This window comes from Bos taurus, chromosome 5 (assembly GCF_002263795.3).
Source record: "Bos taurus isolate L1 Dominette 01449 registration number 42190680 breed Hereford chromosome 5, ARS-UCD2.0, whole genome shotgun sequence".
Classification (NCBI taxonomy): Eukaryota; Metazoa; Chordata; class Mammalia; order Artiodactyla; family Bovidae; genus Bos; species Bos taurus.
The window spans coordinates 81,245,375-81,263,482 of record NC_037332.1 but is presented as its reverse complement, the minus strand read 5'-3'; the positions used below and the strand labels follow the sequence as shown (position 1 = coordinate 81,263,482).

At 36.6% G+C, this 18,108-nt stretch overlaps 1 protein-coding gene across 17 annotated transcripts in view; it reads left to right on the top strand.

The window, feature by feature from the left end:
* CCDC91 (coiled-coil domain containing 91) overlaps window positions 1-18,108 on the top strand; it is a 394,283-nt gene that overhangs the window by 329,014 nt on the left and 47,161 nt on the right. The window contains exon 13 of one of the 17 annotated variants that reach the window (XM_024991855.2): window positions 6,380-6,434. The exons of the other annotated variants lie outside the window; for them this stretch is intronic. Within the exon in view, the coding sequence (XP_024847623.1) occupies window positions 6,380-6,406 (27 nt within the window). The 3' untranslated portion in view covers window positions 6,407-6,434. The remainder of the gene's footprint in view (window positions 1-6,379; window positions 6,435-18,108) is intronic. 17 annotated transcript variants of the gene reach the window in all.

Here is an 18,108-nt window from a genome sequence, read left to right as displayed (position 1 = left end):
TAGCAAATTCGTAATCTTTTTGTCTGTTTCCAAAAGACTAAATTAGAGCAGCTCATCTCTCCTTCTTCCTTTGTAAGATGAATTTCTTTTTGCATCAGAGAAGAACACTTTTCCAGAACAAAAATTTTCCTTTCTCCTCTCCAGCTTTTTTAACTAGAGTTAACTTGAGATTTTCAACATTAGACACCTCAAAAGCCCTGTAGACCTTGATTCCAACTGGGCTTACATTCCAGTCTGTGAAGTAATTGTCCCCCCTTGTAGTTTTCCAAAATCGTTGAAAGAAGAAGTCTAACCCCATGTTAGTTTCTGTCTTTATATATCTTTCATCCAAACCAGTCTTTAACTTTTTTTAAAACTGTAGTATAACAATCTTCAATATACGTTGTTAAGCAAAAGCCACAGTGTGAATCATTGTGTATTGGAGTGGCCTTAAGAAATGCAGTTTACATTGTGACCCAATTCTCAATGAATCTATAAACAAAAATAAAATTAGAAAAAAAAAATTTACAAGACAGTACCTACCCTTACTGTGAACAGTGTACTCTGGCATTTTCTATTCTTTTTTTTTTTGTTTTTTATAATTATTTTTAAGTAGATAAATTAAGATTTTTAGTTGGAATTTCAAAGTCTCAAAAATTAATAGAGTGAATAGACAGAAAAGTAGGAGGATATAGTAGACCCGAAAAGCACTGTGAACCAATTCAACATAATTAAGATTTATAGAATTTTCACACAATAGCAGGATACAAATTCTATTCAAGTTCTGTAGAGTATAAACCAGGAGACAGTGGAACATATCCAGGGGCTTTAAAACAAGGTACAAAAATTTCATGGTCTAAAGGTATTGAAGTCATGCACAGTCTGTTCTCTTATCACTGTGGAATTATGTTAGAAATCAATATCAAAATGTAGTTAAAAGTAACTACATATTTTCACATGCAATGTGACATTTACCAAGAGAGATCTTTGACTTAGCCTTCAAGTCTCAAGAAAGTCAAAAGTTCAGTGTTTTAAAAGAAAAACAGAATGAAATATCTGAAATGATGATCTTTTCAAATAGCTTATAATTTATCCTACAATATTAAGTGCAGTAGAATTGCAAATCACTATAGGGGATAATATTCCTTTTTCTGGGTATCTGGACTCAACAAGTTTTTAATCAGTGATCCAACCCTTTTGAGTATTACAGTTATATTCAGAATTAGAATTAGAATTATGCTAGGATTAAATTAAAATTATATTGAGAAAATGTTTTAAATGTCATTTACCAGGGTTTTTTGTTATCAATAGAGATGTCACTAAACTTTATAAATACTCACCTTCATCCATCTAAACATCTTAGATCAGATGAAGGGATTACCTATACCTATACTACCTATATACTAATTATGTGAATCAAAATTTATACTGAAATTACATCCTAAATTATTTACTAAGTTGAATACATAATACTGATACTGTTAGTCCAATTCATAATAATAATCAAAAGTTTGTGTGTAATCAAACTATTCAAAGAAAGCTTTTAAAATGATCAACCAGAAAAATAATTCAAATTAATAATGAATCTGTTTCAGTGACTATCTTGTAAGTGCTTTTTTGTAGGTATTCTAAATGATAGTATTAAAAAATCCTCTATAAACTCTTATCTTGTTAAACTGAGAAAATTATTATATTGAGTTCACTAATATAGTATGAAATTGAAAAGCCAAAGTTTTGCAATCTCACTTCTTATAATTTTTTCATATTAATTGATAGAAGTTGTCCACATTTTTAATGAATTTAGAAATTTTTGTTATAATTCATATAATAGAGAGGAAAAGGTAAGCAAGAAAACCTGAAAAGATTTTAACATTGACTCAGTTTATCTGGGAATCAGCTAGGTATCCCTAAGTGTAGTGATTTATAACAGCCATAGTATACTTTATTAAAATTATTTTTTTTATTTTAAACTCTCTTGAATCATTACAAATTGTGGATTAAGGGATAGCAGACTACAGCCCATGGGTCAAATTTGATTTTCTGCCTGTTTTTATAAAGTTTTATTGAAACACACAACCACATCCATTCATTTATGTGTTCATGCTGCAACCACAGAGTTGAGTAGTTCATAGAGATCATGGGGCCCACATAACCTAAAAAATTTACTGTCTGGCCCTTTACAGAAAAACATTTGTCAACTCCTGTTCTAGGCTATCAAAATAATCTTGATGAGAAAATTTCTTCCTGTCAGCCCTTCAAGATATTTATTCTTTCATTATGCCTCATTAAAACTAGACAATTGAAATTCCTAAGGTGCTGGAAAAGATTTCTCTCTTGATATTAATTACCAGATAATGCATTATAGTATTTCAGACATGGTCATTAGTGACATAAACTTTATTTTAGACTAAAGGAGATTGTAGAAAAATGAGATGGGAAAGACCACATCCCTTGACACTTCCCTAGGGAGGAAGAATTTGTGGTTGAAAATGACCTATGGCCTTTGGATTAGAATGAAGTGTTCTAACTCATCCCACAAGTTAAGACTGTTACACATGAGCTTGCTATGAGGGAGGAAGTGTGAATAATATTCAGCAAGCAACAACTACTCACAGCCAAGCAGTGATTCCTAAAAAATAAAATCCCATCCAAATGTAATAAAAGATTATTTTTTTTTCCTCTTAAGAACCAGAATTATGGCCTGTATTTTCTAAATCACCTCCAGGAAAATAATCTGCACTTTAGAGGATTCTTTTAATTTAGATCTTCAGAGAGGAGTAAGGAGCAATTACCTTTACTTCAAAGTTTCTGTGGTCAAAGCATTGTTATAATTTTTTAATTATAAAAGGACTCATTGATCCAGGTTTTCTACAGTATTCTTGAGTGTTTGCATCTCAAACTGTTTAATAAAAGGCACTATTTGGCCAAAATGAACTCTCTTTAGTTTCTGATCTTTTATATAGTTACTTGAATTAAACATGATTTCAAGACAAGTTCTTTAATAACTTGTGTAGCCTTACTTTTCTCCTCTTAATAATTTGGGAGTCAGACCATCTGGTCTCTAGTGTGAGTCTTCAAGTTCTGAAATTAGTTAAGACTATGAGTAACATTTTCCTTGACAACTGATGAATCTCTCCACGGGTTTTTAATTCTTGGTATAAATCACTTGCATCATTTATATTTATTTGGTGTATTATTTATACGTCGCTGTAGGGAAATGACACTTTGCTGACATTGCCCAGCCTCTTGCCCCTTCTCGTCCTAATCAGTTGGCCTTGCTTCTCCTATCTTGGGGCAGGCTATATTGTTACCTGCACAACAAGCAACTCAGTAGGAATTCAACATCTGCCCTTGTAACTTTTGCTTTGGGTCTCATATTAGAAAAGGCTTTTATCTGACCAGGTCATATTAAAATGAATAATATACCCTCACATTCAATCGTTGTCTATACTTTCAGCTGTACCTCATTTTTTATGTCAAAGGGAATTTAAAGATTTGTATAGGTATGATCTAAAAGGTTACTATTTTTCTATCTTATACTCTGAAAGCTTATTTCATACAGTGCACCTTAAAATCAAATTTATTGCTGTTTTTCACTTCATATTTTAACAGTCTTCTTGATCCTCTTTCTTATTCTCCTGGACTCACTTACATGAGAATAATCTTGAAAGAACTTACTGATAGGTTAACAATCATGGACTTCGGTAAGGCAAATCTATTGACCGTTTCCATTTCAACAGTGGGGTCATTAAGAAGATACTATAGACATAACAATGCTTAGATTAAGTACTATAATTCCTGTTTCAGGGAAAAGACATAAATATGTTCTAACTTAAAATTAAAATTTATTTTAATTTTGCACTTAATTGGTTTGGCCCAGCAATTAATTTAGTACTCTTCTTTGTTCTTTGTCATAACATTTTTGTTTAAGACAAAGCAAAACTTCTAAATCAGAGTACAGTAAGTATAAATATTTTACTTAGAGTCAGTATCTAAAAATGCCTATTCTGTTTTTGTGTAACTTAAATGTTCATCTAAATAATTCAATCACTTCTTGAATCATTATAGTGATAGTGACAATTAGCTTTATTCTTCATTAAAAGGTTTTAGCTTTTTCTTAAATATTCAGTTGATTTTTCCATTATTGTACAACATTAAAGTTCTTAAAATTCAGATGGTGATAAGAATTGATTCTAATCATAGTCTAATCAACAAAATCGAAGTGTCAGCTTTGAGTCAAAGGCCATGGAAGTGAAGAGTTGACACACCTGATGGGTATGCTATCACTAAAGGCCTACAGTTGGGTATAGCTTCTTGAGATGAAGAATAGCTGAATAATGTGTGATGCAAACAGTGAGCAGCTGATACAGAAGGAAAGGCAGAGGTCAGATCTAGAGGAAGTGGTGGCTACCAAAGGCCCCCAAATTGAAATAACAATGATGACAACAACAGTAGAAGCTAATACTTACATAGCATTTACTAGGTTCCAGGCACTAGTCCAAGGATATTATTACATGTGTGAGTGTGTATATATTAATTACTCACAATAATGTTATTAGCCACCAGATCACAAAGCTAGAAAGTGACAGTCTGGCTCTGGAGCCTGAGCTGTTAACCGCTGGGCAAACCATTTCTGTGGGCAAGATGCAGCAATGAAGAACAGGGAAGAATTTTGTGAATAGGTCAGAGTGAAAGTTTCAAATTAGAAGCCAAGAAGACTAAGAGGATAACAGAGATTCATATTTATATTTTATTAGTTGCATGGCACTGCATGGTATCTACCAGATCAAAGCTCCTGTGAAGGACCAGAACCACCGTATCTTTAAAAAGCTATAACTTTTGTTTTAGAAGGAAAGTATAAGAGCATATTATCTTAAGTAATTATGTAAGTTCAAAAAATGGCTTGAAGCAATAGTAAATACCATAACATAATGTAGTGCTTGAAAAAAGATCAAAAACATTATGTTGATAATAATTAGCGATAGAATTCCAGAAGATCACTTAAGACTACAATGATAAGAGTGGGCTTTTTCATTTCAGTCAAATAGAAACTAAAATATGGACTAGCTGATACTGCTGCTGCTGCTAAGCCGCTTCAGTCGTGTCTGACTCTGTGCGACCCCATAGACGGCAGCCCGCCAGGCTCCTCTGTACCTGGGATTCTCCAGGCAAGAATACTGGAGTGGGTTGCCATTTCCTTCTCCAATGCATGCATGCAGGCTAAGTCACTTCAGTCGTGTCTGACTCTGTGTGACCCCGTTGACAGCAGCCCACCAGGCTCCTCTGTCCATGGGATTCTCCAGGCAAGAATACTGGAGTGGGTTGCCATTTCCTTCTCCAAATATGGACTAGACTACATAGTAAATGGAAGATAGACAATGTTACATGAGAAACCAAAGGGTTTGGTTTCCTATAGGAATAGGCAAATTAATTTGTAAACATTTTTATTAAAAAGCCTATTTCTAGATTCGTGATATACCTTTTGGTTGCAGTTCTATAATGTACTAGTTCATGAAGCTGTTGTTATTGAGGATAGTGGAGATGGAGATTTTGGTTTTTTTTTCAGATGTTGTTTTACTTACCCTTTAGCCAACCTTGGAAGTTAAAAAGCTTGTGTATATAACTTCATTTATTCATGAAGTATTTATTAAGAGTCACAGTTGCCTTTACCATGCTGCTATTAAGCTGGTTAGAAAGAAATGAATAAGAAGTGGTATTTAAGATTGCCAGCATCTTGATCTATACAACATAGATCCTTATATCTATACAACGTACATCTTTATATACCCTTCCATCCTCCAACCTGAGCTGTGTACTGAGAAGTTTCAGTTTTAATTTTTTTCCCATTCTGTAAAGAAATGTTAAGCATCTTTAATGATGTTCTGCTGTGCTCAGGACATGAGGATAAATGAGATAATCAAGAAAGAGAGCTTTTACCTTGGTATCCGTAATAGCAATACGTATTTGTTTAACAACTAAAATATATAAAGGTTTTTACTTATGTTATTTGATTCTTATAATCAGTTCAGTTCAGTTCAGTCGCTCAGTCATCTACGACTCTTTGCGACCCCATGAACTGCAGAACACCAGGCCTCCCTGTCCGTCACCAACTCCCCGGAGTTTACCCAAACTCATGTCCATTGAGTCGGTGATGCCATCTAACCATCTCATCCTCTGTCATCCCCTTCTCCTCCTGCCTTCAATCTTTCCAACATCAGGGTCTGTTCAAATGAGTCAGCTCTTTGTATCAGGTGCCCCAAATATTGGAGTTTCAGCTTCAACATCAAAGCAGCAGCCATTTCTGAGTGCCAGGTTTGTCCAGGACACCATAGTGGCTGCTTTGTTTACATTGTTTCACTTACTCTTAAAACTTCTCTAAAATGGTATCTGGATTTTACAGACAAGGAAAACTAAGTCAGTGATGTAAGCTAACTGCCTGAGATCAATAAAAAGAGGTAAGATTTTAACTTGGTTCTGTCTGACTGCAAACTGTGTACGGTGATTCCTGAGTAACTCTTTAAATCTGATTGGATAATTTACTTTACACGTCATTTTTCATGTGGTATTTTAGGATTGTCAGTTTCTTCTCTAACAAACTTGTAATTATATGTTTTGTTTTCATAGGCTCCATCTAAATAAACTGGATAAATTTTATAGGCTCTGTCTAGATATTAATATTAATCAAATTGGGTCCATCCAGATAAATTAGGTAAAAAAGTAGATTGACACAGACAGTGCAGACATACACACACATACGAACACACAATTCATTTGGGAAATAGCTTGAAATTAAGTATTACATAAAATTTGTAAATTATTTTTAAATACATTTTTCACCTATGGTGAACTTTTGAGTATCCTAGCAAAGACTGTTCGTTTAGATACTTGAAATATTATTTTATTCCTGCATGGTCTTAATGTTTTAATTTATATAAAATTCAATCCCTAATTAGTTTTCCTAATTGTCATGACAACATTAGGTGGTTTAGAACTAAACCCTTAGCCTATTCTCTTTAGTTGTCTTAAAGTCCCCATCAGTTCAGTCGCTCAGTCATGTCTGACTATTTGTGACCCCATGGACTGCAGCACGCCAGGCTTCCCTGTCCGTTACTAACTCCCGGAGCTTATTCAAATCATGTCCATCAAGTCAGTGATGCCAGCCATCCAACCATCTCATCCTCTATTGTCCCCTTCTCCTCCTGCCTTCAATCTTTCCCAGCATCAGGGTCTTTTCCAGTGAGTCACTTCTTCCCGTCAGGTGGCCAAAGTATTGGAGTTTCAGCTTCAGCATCGGTCCTTCCAATTAATATTTAGAAATGATTTCCTTTAGGATTGACTGGTTTGATCTTCTTGCAGTCCAAGAGACTCTCAAGAGTCTTCTCCAGTACCACAGTTCAAAAGCATCAGTTCTTCAGCACCCAGCTTTCTTTATAGTCCCAACTCTCACATCCATACATGACTACTGGAAAACCATGGATTTGACTAGACAGACCTTTGTTGGCAAAGTAATGTCTCTGCTTTTTAACATGTGATCTTGATTCGTCATAGCTTTTCTTCCAAAGGGCAAGGGTCTTTTAATTCCATGGCTGCAGTCAGCATCTGCAATGATTTTGGAGCCCAAAAAAATAAAGTCTGTCACTGTTTCCATTGTTTTCCCATCTATTTGCCATGATGTGATGAGACCAGATGCCATGATCTTCATTTTTTGAATATTGAGTTTCAAGCCAGCTTTTTCACTCTCCTTTTTCACTTTCATCAAGAGGCTTTTTAGTTCCTTTTCACTTTCTGCCATAAGGGACATCATTGGAATTAATGCTCGTTTCTAGGGACATATAGGCTAATGCCAAATTCCCTTAATATTATACTTCCTCTAGGAATTTAAAAAAAAATGCAAAACAGAACTAACATGTCAAAGTTACTTCAGCCCTTTAAAATATATTAAAATATACAAGTAAGTATTGCAAACATTTTTTTTTTTTATGGAGCAAATCAAGAAAATGAGCCATGAACTCAACATATTCTATTTGAAAACTGCTCATTTTTTTAAATTCTAAAGTTCAGTTAGCTTGGAGAATATATGTATTTTATTTTGTTCAATTTTAGCCTGGAGCTAAACCACATTGTTGTTCAATCACTAAGTCGTGTCCAACTCTTTGGGACCCCATGGACTGCAGCACTCCAGGCTTCCCTATCTTTCATTATTTCCCGGAGTTTGTTCAGACTCATGTCCATTGAGTCGATGATGCCATCCAACCATCTCATTCTGTCACCCTCTTCTACTCCTGCCCTCAATCTTTTCCAGCATCACGGTCTTTTCCAGTGAACAGCTCTTTGCATCAGGTGGGCAAACTATTGGAACTACAGCTTCAGCATTAATCCTTCCAATGAATATTCAGGGTTGATTTCCTTGGCTCAGAGGTTAAAGTGTCTGCATGCAATGCGGGAGACCTGGATTCAATCCCTGGGTTGGGAAGATCCCCTGGAGAAGGAAATGGCAACCCACTCCAGTATTCTTGCCTGGAGAATCCCATGGATGGAGGAGCCTGGTGGGCTACAGTCCATGGGGTCGCAAAGAGTTGGACACGACTGAGTGACTTCACTTTCACTTTCAATTTCTCCTCCAGTCTGACACTTCTCTTCAGTGGCTCTCAGTTTTTCATTCTTTCTGCATGACTTGCAGGAGCTTAGTTCCCTAACCAGAGATTGAACCTGTACCACAGCAGTGAAAGAGCTGAGTCCTAACCACTGGACAGCCAGGAAATTCTCTCAGTTCCTAATTCTGTTTTGTGATGTAGAAAGAAGAAATCGTTGTTATTACAAAAAGGTACAATGATTGAGCAATATCAATTCAAGCCTTGCACTAATATCTGCAAAATTTCTTGTAAAACATTTAAAAATACACTACCTTCTTCTTGTATACTTTAAACAATTGCACTATAGAAATTATATCTCTTGGATTGTAGACTTCATAATAGGCTAATAGTCTTTTAACTATCCTGAATATTTATGAATACCTGCTAGTTCTGATTCTTTGATTTCTTTTTCAAATATATAAAGAAAGTTATAGTTAAGAAATGAATTATTTTTTATGTGCTGCTTTTTAAAAGAAATTCCTGAAGTGACTGTTTTCTTATTTCCTTCCACTATCAAAATCCCCAACTTCCAGTAGAAAGGAGATGGTATTATTACTAAAGAATATTTGGTAGTTTTAAAATTTACTCTATTTGATTTATTGTATAGTTATTTTCCATCATATGTATCTTTTCAGCCATCAGTTCTTTCCTTTAAAAAAAAAAACCAGCAAAAATAACAATTTGGTTTGTAACTAATAGTGCCTTGGAAACAGCATGAAAAAACCATTTTCTAAGAGATGCGGTATTTTTCTTCTCATATGAAAACAGAGAAAACCTCCTTGATGTTCTGTTCCTTGCTGATTCATATGCACTGACATGACCTCTCTGTGCTCCTGTCTTTCTCTGAAAGCTTCGTGCTCACTCTGTAAAGGGAGCCCAATTATTTAATATATGTGAACTCCAGTCTGTAACAGAGAAGTAAAAGATATGTCATTTATGATCATCACATTATTTTTTTATGAAACCATTAGATTATAGGTGAATCATGTCTGACTAAAATGTCGGACTGTTTTTGTTATTTTTTAAAAATGGTAATACTCAATGGAATAATACTAAATGGAATACTAAATGAATAGTCAAGACAGTAATTTTATTAGCACTTCTTTTCCTTCTCTGAGATTGATGTACCAGTGTATATCTCTTCTTGTTCTTTCTCCTTTAAAGATATTCACTGCCCTATATTTTTTTCTAGTAATTTTTCATTTGTTCCCTCATCATTGATTAGTTCAACTGAGATTCTGTACTTGAGATTTCAAAATCCTCAGTTTTATATGTAAAGCTCCAACATTCAGATTGGTTTACCACTTAAGAACTACTTTTTATCTTTGTATCCCTTGATCAGAGAATTTGAGAGTAACATAATATTAATATTAATATCAATTCAATAGATTGTTGGTCTGTTTGAAAATTATGTTTTTATATTAAGATTGAACTCCTAATTTTAAGCAACAGTTTTCTGTGATTCAGCAAAAAAAAAGAAAAGGACTTTGTTTATTAAGAGGTTATTTGGATGAGAGAAACAGTTCCGTTTCCAAAATTAAAGCCTAAAACCATGACATAGAACTGGTCTGGTGAGGGAATTCTGGTGCTGCTGTTCCCCCACCGAATAGGAAAGAAGACTGCGGTTGCTTCTGCTTTCCTGTCATGCCATTTGTGTACGACTAAACCTGTTTCACAACCTCCACTTTGAAAACGCAGTCTGCCACCACTTCCACCAGCAGGGAGGATTCCACATCAAGTTTCACTGTTCCAGGTGCTTACTTCCTATTTCTGATTCCTCTATCAGAACTCCCCACAGGCTCTTAACAAACTGTTGACAGTTCTAACATCTGTTGAGTCTATTGGTCATTAAGTCCAAGTAGATGTACTGCAGCCTGGACTAACTAGGAAGCCTCCTTTTTCCTCCAGGGTCCCCTCACAAGTAGAGGCTTTCAGGTCACTTCATAAATAGATCAAAACAAGATGTATTACCTTCAAGAGTCGTATCTAGCTCTGTGCTGCTCTTTTAGTGGCAGAAGGCACAGTAAGTTATCTTTAACTTTGAAGAAGCTGTCCTGATATGCTGAAGATCACTGGACTCTCAGAAACTTCACTAAGATGTAGCTCTTATATTTTTGTTTGATGTATCTCTCACCATACTGCACTCGTATTAGACTCACAGGTATTTTTTACATACCTGTTCTTTATGAAGAATATTGAGTAGTATTACTGTAGTTCCTAGAGACATATATCATCAGTGCAGTTGTCCTGTGTAATAGTGAGACAGTAATGGTCTTAGTGAGGTAAGTATACTGTGGTTCAGAGCCAAATAATGTATATAAGCCTAAGATAAAATGAATTATTGCCCTACCTGTCATATGAAAAATAGCTATGGTAGGTGTTTCTATGTCTATTGTAATAGAGGGAGAAAAGCATTTTCCAGGTTATACTTGTATACATGGTACTGAGTTCTGGTAAAGAATGCATGTCTGCTACAACAGCTTTGTAGAAATGACTATCTGATTAGGCTTTAGTCATTTATATCTTCCACCAGTTCTAACTGTATACTCTGTATGTGTTAAGGGCCCAGCTGGCCTAGATAGGAGGCAGATTCAGATTAAAATTCCACTCATCAGGAGCCTGGTGGGCTGCCGTCCAATGGGTCGCACAGACACGACTGAAGCGACTTAGCAGCAGCAGCAGCAGCATCATTTAATTCCCACTAGCATCCTTTTTCACCACTAGTCCACAATGGTATTCTAGGCCCCCAGTTTTAGTTCTCATTCAGAGCAATTAGATAGATTAGATAGTAGATAGATTAGATAGTAGTACCCAAGTGAAAGTGAAAGTGAAGTCGCTCAGTCCTGTCCTACTCTTTGCCACCCTGTGGACTGTAGCCTACCAGGCTCCTCCGTCCATGGGATTCTCCAGGCAAGAATACTGGAGTGGGTTGCCATTTCCTTCTCCAGGGGATCTTCCCAACCCAGGGATTGAACCCGGGTCTCCCGCATTGGAGGCAGACGCTTTAACCTCTGAGCCACCAGAGAAGCATTTCCTTTTCTTCAGTGCAGTTGCCTTTATGAGGAAGGCCAAGCCGAAAGTTTACAGTGTACACCTGCAATATATGTCTTCAAGGACTTACATTCTCTCCTTCACTCAAAAAACTCTGGGTCTGTGAATTGACTTAGGACTAGAAATTGGAAAAGACATTACAAGTTTTTGTTGCAGTGGCTCAAGTCAGACCTCTCTCACTAAATATAGATACCTTAATTATTTTATTAAGTTGGAAAAAAATTTTTTTTTTTGTATCCCTATCTGTTTGATCCATACAGATCATCTGATCAGGTAGCCAGAGCTAGTGGTCACTGCAGGTCAAAGCATTTTAATTTAGCCCTTCTAATAATCATAGTAACCATTTCCTCCTGCCCCTTCTAGTTTATGTGCTTCTGCCGAGGTCTTCCACCTCCACATCCCATGGTCTAGGTTGAAAGCAGTGGTACCAGTCACCTCTCTTGGGTCATAGGAGACAATGCTCGTCACTAATGCTGGCTCTTCCCTCCCAGGGAACAGGGTTAAGGAGTAGCTCATGGCTGTGGTGGCTGTGATCCTTGCCTTGAACTGAGAATTGTAGCATCATTAAGATTGTGAGCACTTCCATATCTTTTTACAAAGCTGACCTGTGGAATGAGAAGCAACTAACTTTTTGCTTGAATTTTTCATACTCTGTATTATTCAGTGTTACAAGCCACTGGATCTCCCAAAGTTTTGCCTTCATTTGTCACTTCATTTCAAGTGACTGTAATTAATAGTTTGTTTCCTTGCTACTGTGGGCTATGGGCTGCGAGACTTTTTTTATTTTTTCTTCTTCAGAAAATTAGCTGGATTTTTGGAGCCATCAACCCTTATAGCGTCAGATAACCATTCATAGATCTTTTTGATTTTCCTAGGGATATATTGCCTTCAACTGCTTCTAGTAGCCATTTAATAACAACCAGAGTTCTTATTTTAAGTAGAAGAAAACTGCCTCCAGCCTGTTAAGCAGCAGAAGTTTTATTAAAAGGATATTGAGTAGTTGACCAAGTTGTTGAGAGCTGGAGAACCAGGGTCAAGGTAAAGCTTCCAGAAACAATACCAAAAACTACACCACAAAACTTGCTTAAAGATGAGTCCCTTTTTGTCGCCACATTCTCATCAGGCACTGTGGGAACCCATTGCTTAATTTAGTCATTGCAGTACTCGGCAGTTGCTGCTGTGGGCTGTGGGCTGTCACACGTTTTTTTCTTCAGAAAATTAGCTGGATTTTTGGAGCCATCAACCCTTATAGCGTCAGATAACCATTCATAGATCTTTTTGATTTTCCTAGGGATGTATTGCCTTCAACTGCTTCTAGTAGCCACTTAATAACAACCAGGGTTTTTGTTTTAAGTAGGAAAAAACTGCCTCCAGCCTGTTAAGCAGCAGAAGTTTTAATAAAAGGATATTGAGAATGAATGATTCTTATCCTTATGAGCAAATGGGTGCTATACAGAGCCTCCTTCCCCTAATTGCTCACTTCTGAATCGAAGTCTTTCACAGTTGACTGATTATCAGAGCCTCCGGGGTAGGGCAGGCTAGATAACTAAATTTTCTGGGTTTTACCTAAGGGAGTCATACTTCCTAGACTAGAAATTCATCAAACATAGGAAGGGTATCAAAAACCAGAGAACATTACAAATGGTCACTACATATTTGGGGAGTTTTTTCCAAGTTGCTATGGTTATAGTAGAAATATTTTTTCCAGCTTTTTAGTCTCTTGGCTAATTCTAAAACTAATCCTTTGAAGTCAAACTAGATGGGTTTCATTCTTACTAAAACAGAATATTAGCAGTTGCCAGGTTCATCAGATATCCTGTAGGAAGTTTGTCACCTGGCCACTCCCACTTCATTCTTTTTCTGTAGTCTGAGGTTTCTACACTTATGTATGTGACACTGTTCAGAAGATATGCAATACTTTGGATAGATCAAGTTTTTGTTTCCATGTACTTATGCTTAATATCAATAACTTTAGAAGGTATAAAGAGATATTTTTTTAATTGTTTAAGTTTTAGTGATTAAACTTGTCTTTGAATTAACCAACAGTTTCACTCCCTGGTAATTCTGGGACATTTTTGTTTGCATTAGTTATAGAACTTCTTTTCGTAGAGTGATGGCCGCAAAGGTTACTAAAGAGACCTTGACTGACTTGTCTTTCTACTGAATTTGCCTGGATTGAGTTAATTGCCTCTGTGTCCTTGGCACCATCTTTGTTCTCTGTATTTACTTCACACTCTGACAAGTGGGTCTCTTTCTTCTATCCTCCTTTCCATTGTCTTGCAATCAAACCAGTTATCCATGGCTTCTGATATTTTTTTCAACTCTGATTAAAGTGTAAAACTGAAGAAAATGGTGAGAAACTGAGCAGCGAAGTAGAGTTTATCAAATTAAGTAACATATTCTAAGCCTGAAAAAGGAGAGCCTTCAGTTCTATATGTAATAGATATATAGGTTTTGTTGTGTCTCTTTTGACTGGCCGTTGTTTCTTCTATCATTGTTTGAGCTTCTGGGTTGTTACAGAAGATTATGTTCAAAACCTGGCTGCCAGTCAGAACATTCTTACACTAGTAAGTCTGAAAGTTAGATCGCTCCAATTTGAGTATTTTCCAAGTGTTGTTTTCCAGTATAGATGACTTTCTGAACATTTGATTTGAAGTACAGTATTTTAGGATAAATCCTATATCTGGCATTCAGTGTACATTGGAATTGATTCATTAAGTAATCCCAATATTCCTGTCCTGTCACCATGGTTTTTCCTATTTTTTGCATGTATAATGTGATTATTACCTTGTACCAGGAACATATTAATCATAGTTTCTTTGCCACTTTACAAGAATTTTAATGTCTGCTTTTTATTCATCTGTGGGGACATTTGGCATATGAAATAACTTTGTTGCTTCGTTTTTCCTTTATAGTGTAGAGTGCTTATTCATGTAAGATTTGGTGTGACTATAATATATTCAACACTTTGCTTTTGTCCTCGATATTTATTCCATTCCTGTGGTTCACATTTTCCTTTTCTTATGTATCATGTGTTGAAAATGAAAATATCTTGTCTAGGGTGGAGCTTAGCCATGGGACTAAACAAACATGCTCTCCTTCTGCACTTTGTTGATTTTAGTGGTTAAATTACTAAAAATCCTGTAAAAAAAAAAAAAAAAAAAAAAACAGCTTTATATCTACCTTTTTTCATTGAGTGCTTTCACAGTACAGATCCCTTCCTTTCACAGCTCTTACCCCAAATACAACTTGTTTGCTCATACTTCTTTTATATTTAGGACTCCCACATCAGTAGTCAAGAGATTAGTGAAAGTAGCATCAATAGGCAAGATACTAATTCACTAAATTTAGTGAAATAAACTAAACCACTTGAACTGAGTTTCCAAAACTTAGAAGAAATCTATGATGGGCAAGGTCTTCTCATGTCAGAGGTTAGAAGTACTGAAAACCCAAAACATGTAAACACTGGAAGTTTCTGATTTTATCATATCTCTGACATCTTTTTGGCTGAAGCAAGTCATATGGCCAAGCCCATAGTCAAAACACTATAAAGTACATTTCACCCATCATGAGGCCAAGCATGTTGCACAGTCAAATTCAACACTGATGGCTTAGAAAAATTCTTTTTCTCATGGAGGTGGAGGGAAATAGTAGATGAACATTTGCCAAACAATAATTCGATGTACCACACTACCCAATCTAGGTTAGCTGCTACTGCTGCTGCTAAGTCACTTCAGTCATGTCTGACTCTGTGCGACCTCATGGACGGCAGCCTACCAGGCTCCCCCGTCCCTGGGATTCTCCAGGCAAGAACACCAGAGTGGGTTGCCATTTCCTTCTCCAATGCATGAAAGTGAAAAGTGAAAGTGAAGTCGCTCAGGCATGTCTGACTCTTAGCGACCCCATGGACTGCAGGCTACCAGGCTTCTCCATCCATGGGATTTTCCAGGCAAGAGTACTGGAGTGGGGTGCCATTGCCTTCTCCGCTAGGTTAGATACACTCTTTCAAAGTATATTCCATCATATCACCATGCTGTTTTATTTTCTTCTTAGTGTACATTATCTGAAATTATCTTATTAATGTTCATTCAATCAAGCAATATTATCAAATACTTAATAGGTACCAGGCAGTACTCAAGTACTAAGGATATATCAGTAAATAAAACATAAAAATTCATGTTAATTATCTATCTCCCCTGGTAAAGTATAAGCTCTGAGAAAGGAAAGACTTTGTCTATTTCATGTTCTCAGTGTCTAGAATAAGCCTAACACATAGCAGATGTTCAATAAAATTTCATTTCATGCATGTATATTATCACATGTGAAACAGATCGCCAGTTCAGGTTCAATGCATGAGACAGGGTGCTCAGGGCTGGTGCACTGGAATGACCCTGAGGGATGGGATGGGGAGGGAGGTGGGAGGGGGGATCAGGATGGGGAACACATGTACACTCATGGCCGATTCATGTATGGCAGAACCACTACAATATTGTAAAGTAATTAGCTTCTGCTGCTGCTACTGCTAAGTTGCTTCAGTCATGTTCGACTCTGTGCGACCCCATAGACGGCAGCCCACCAGGCTCCTCTGTCCCTGGGATTCTCCAAGCAAGAATACTGGAGTGGGGATTGCCATTTCTTTCTCCAGTGCATGAAAGTGAAAAGTGACAGTGAAGTCACTCAGTCATGTCCAACTTTTAGTGACCCCATGGACTGCAGCCTACCAAGCTCCTCCGTCCATGGGATTTTCCAGGCAAGAGTACTGGAGTGGGTTGCCATTGCCTTCTCCGTAATTAGCCTCTAATTAAAATAATTAAAAATTTTTGTTTCATGAATGCCATTAAACATATATGTAATCCAACTTCATTTGCTCAGATTTCATGCATATAAGACAATCTTGGAGATGTTTTTATAGTTAGCCTTGTGAATTTAAGATACTCCAATTCTTCTGCTGAGAAAAGGATCTGTGCTTAGTATATTTGTAAGTCCAGAGTTTATACCTCAAAGCAGCTGAAAACCAATCCTTGAATGTAGTAGTCTCACCAGGGTAAAACCACCTTGATAGACTTCTTGAGGGATGGACCCCGTTAGCTAAGTATATATTTAATTCCCTTCCAAACAGGAACAGCATTAAAGATAATACAAAGGTATTTTTTACATAGAGTATGTTATACTCAATATCTCATGAGAATTCTGTTCACTGTAGATACTTTATCATCTTTGCTTCAGGGCCCTACTGAAAATAGTTTTAATGATAAAGAATTTGCCCCTTCTTGTTAGGCTCATATATGGCAAGCACACAGCATGTGTTGAAGGGCGAAATTAGTTGATACTGATACCAAGTTTTGAGTCAGGCTGCTCATTTACTTTCGGAGAAGGCAATGGAACCCCACTCCAGTACTTTTGCCTAGAAAATCCCATGGACCAAGGAGCCTGGTAGGCTGCAGTCCATGGGGTCACTACAGTCGGACACGACTGAGCGACTTCGCTTTCACTTTTCACTTTCATGCATTGGAGAAGGAAATGGCAACCCACTCCAGTGTTCTTGCCTGGAGAATCGCAGGGACGGGGAAGCCTGGTGGGCTGCCATCTATGGGGTCGCACAGAGTCAGACATTACTGAAGCGACTTAGCAAGCAAGCAAACAAGCTCATTTACTTTGGGCTTTTAAAGTTCTATTTCAGGAGCTTTGTCTCAGTGTATGTACATTCGGTACCAAACCAATCAAAAACTTAACAAGAGAATATCAGACTAGATCTATTTATAGAAGTCTGAACTGCATAATTCAACAGTTATCACAGGAATGTTTCCAACCCCCATCTCTGAAGCTTTAGTTGTTTTATTTTTACAGTCAACCTATTAATGTCTTATAGTATATATGGTGTGGCCAATCTCACATTCAAATGAAACCAGTCATAGCAATTCTCATTTATACTTTAGGTCTTTAAACATTTTCATGTACTCAGATTTGAAATAGTATTAAATGCCCTTGATATAATCATTCAAGAGCTACCACCATTTGCTAAAGAATATACTATTATCTAATTACAGTAGTTCATAGTAAAGTCTAAGTGATCATTAACTATTTATATAGAATTAGTGATATAGCACTGTTGAAAAATGAGAAGGTTTTATACAATTGTATACCAAGAAAATTTTACCTTTATACTACAAACAAGATAAATTGCCACACATGTGACAGTGCTGTAAGGGAAATGAAACAGGTGGAGCTGTAGAAGCCCATGATATAGGGAGTAAAGGAAATCCTCATGGATCAGAGAAGCCTTCCTAGTTTGATTGTCTAAGCTTAAACTTCAAGAATTACTTGTCTCTCCATATGTCCAAGACTATCCCGGGAGTGTATCCAGATTCTGACCATCATGACTATGGTCACCACTGTCTAAGCCACTAAGTCTTCTGCCTGGAATTCTACAAAAGCCTCGTAATTG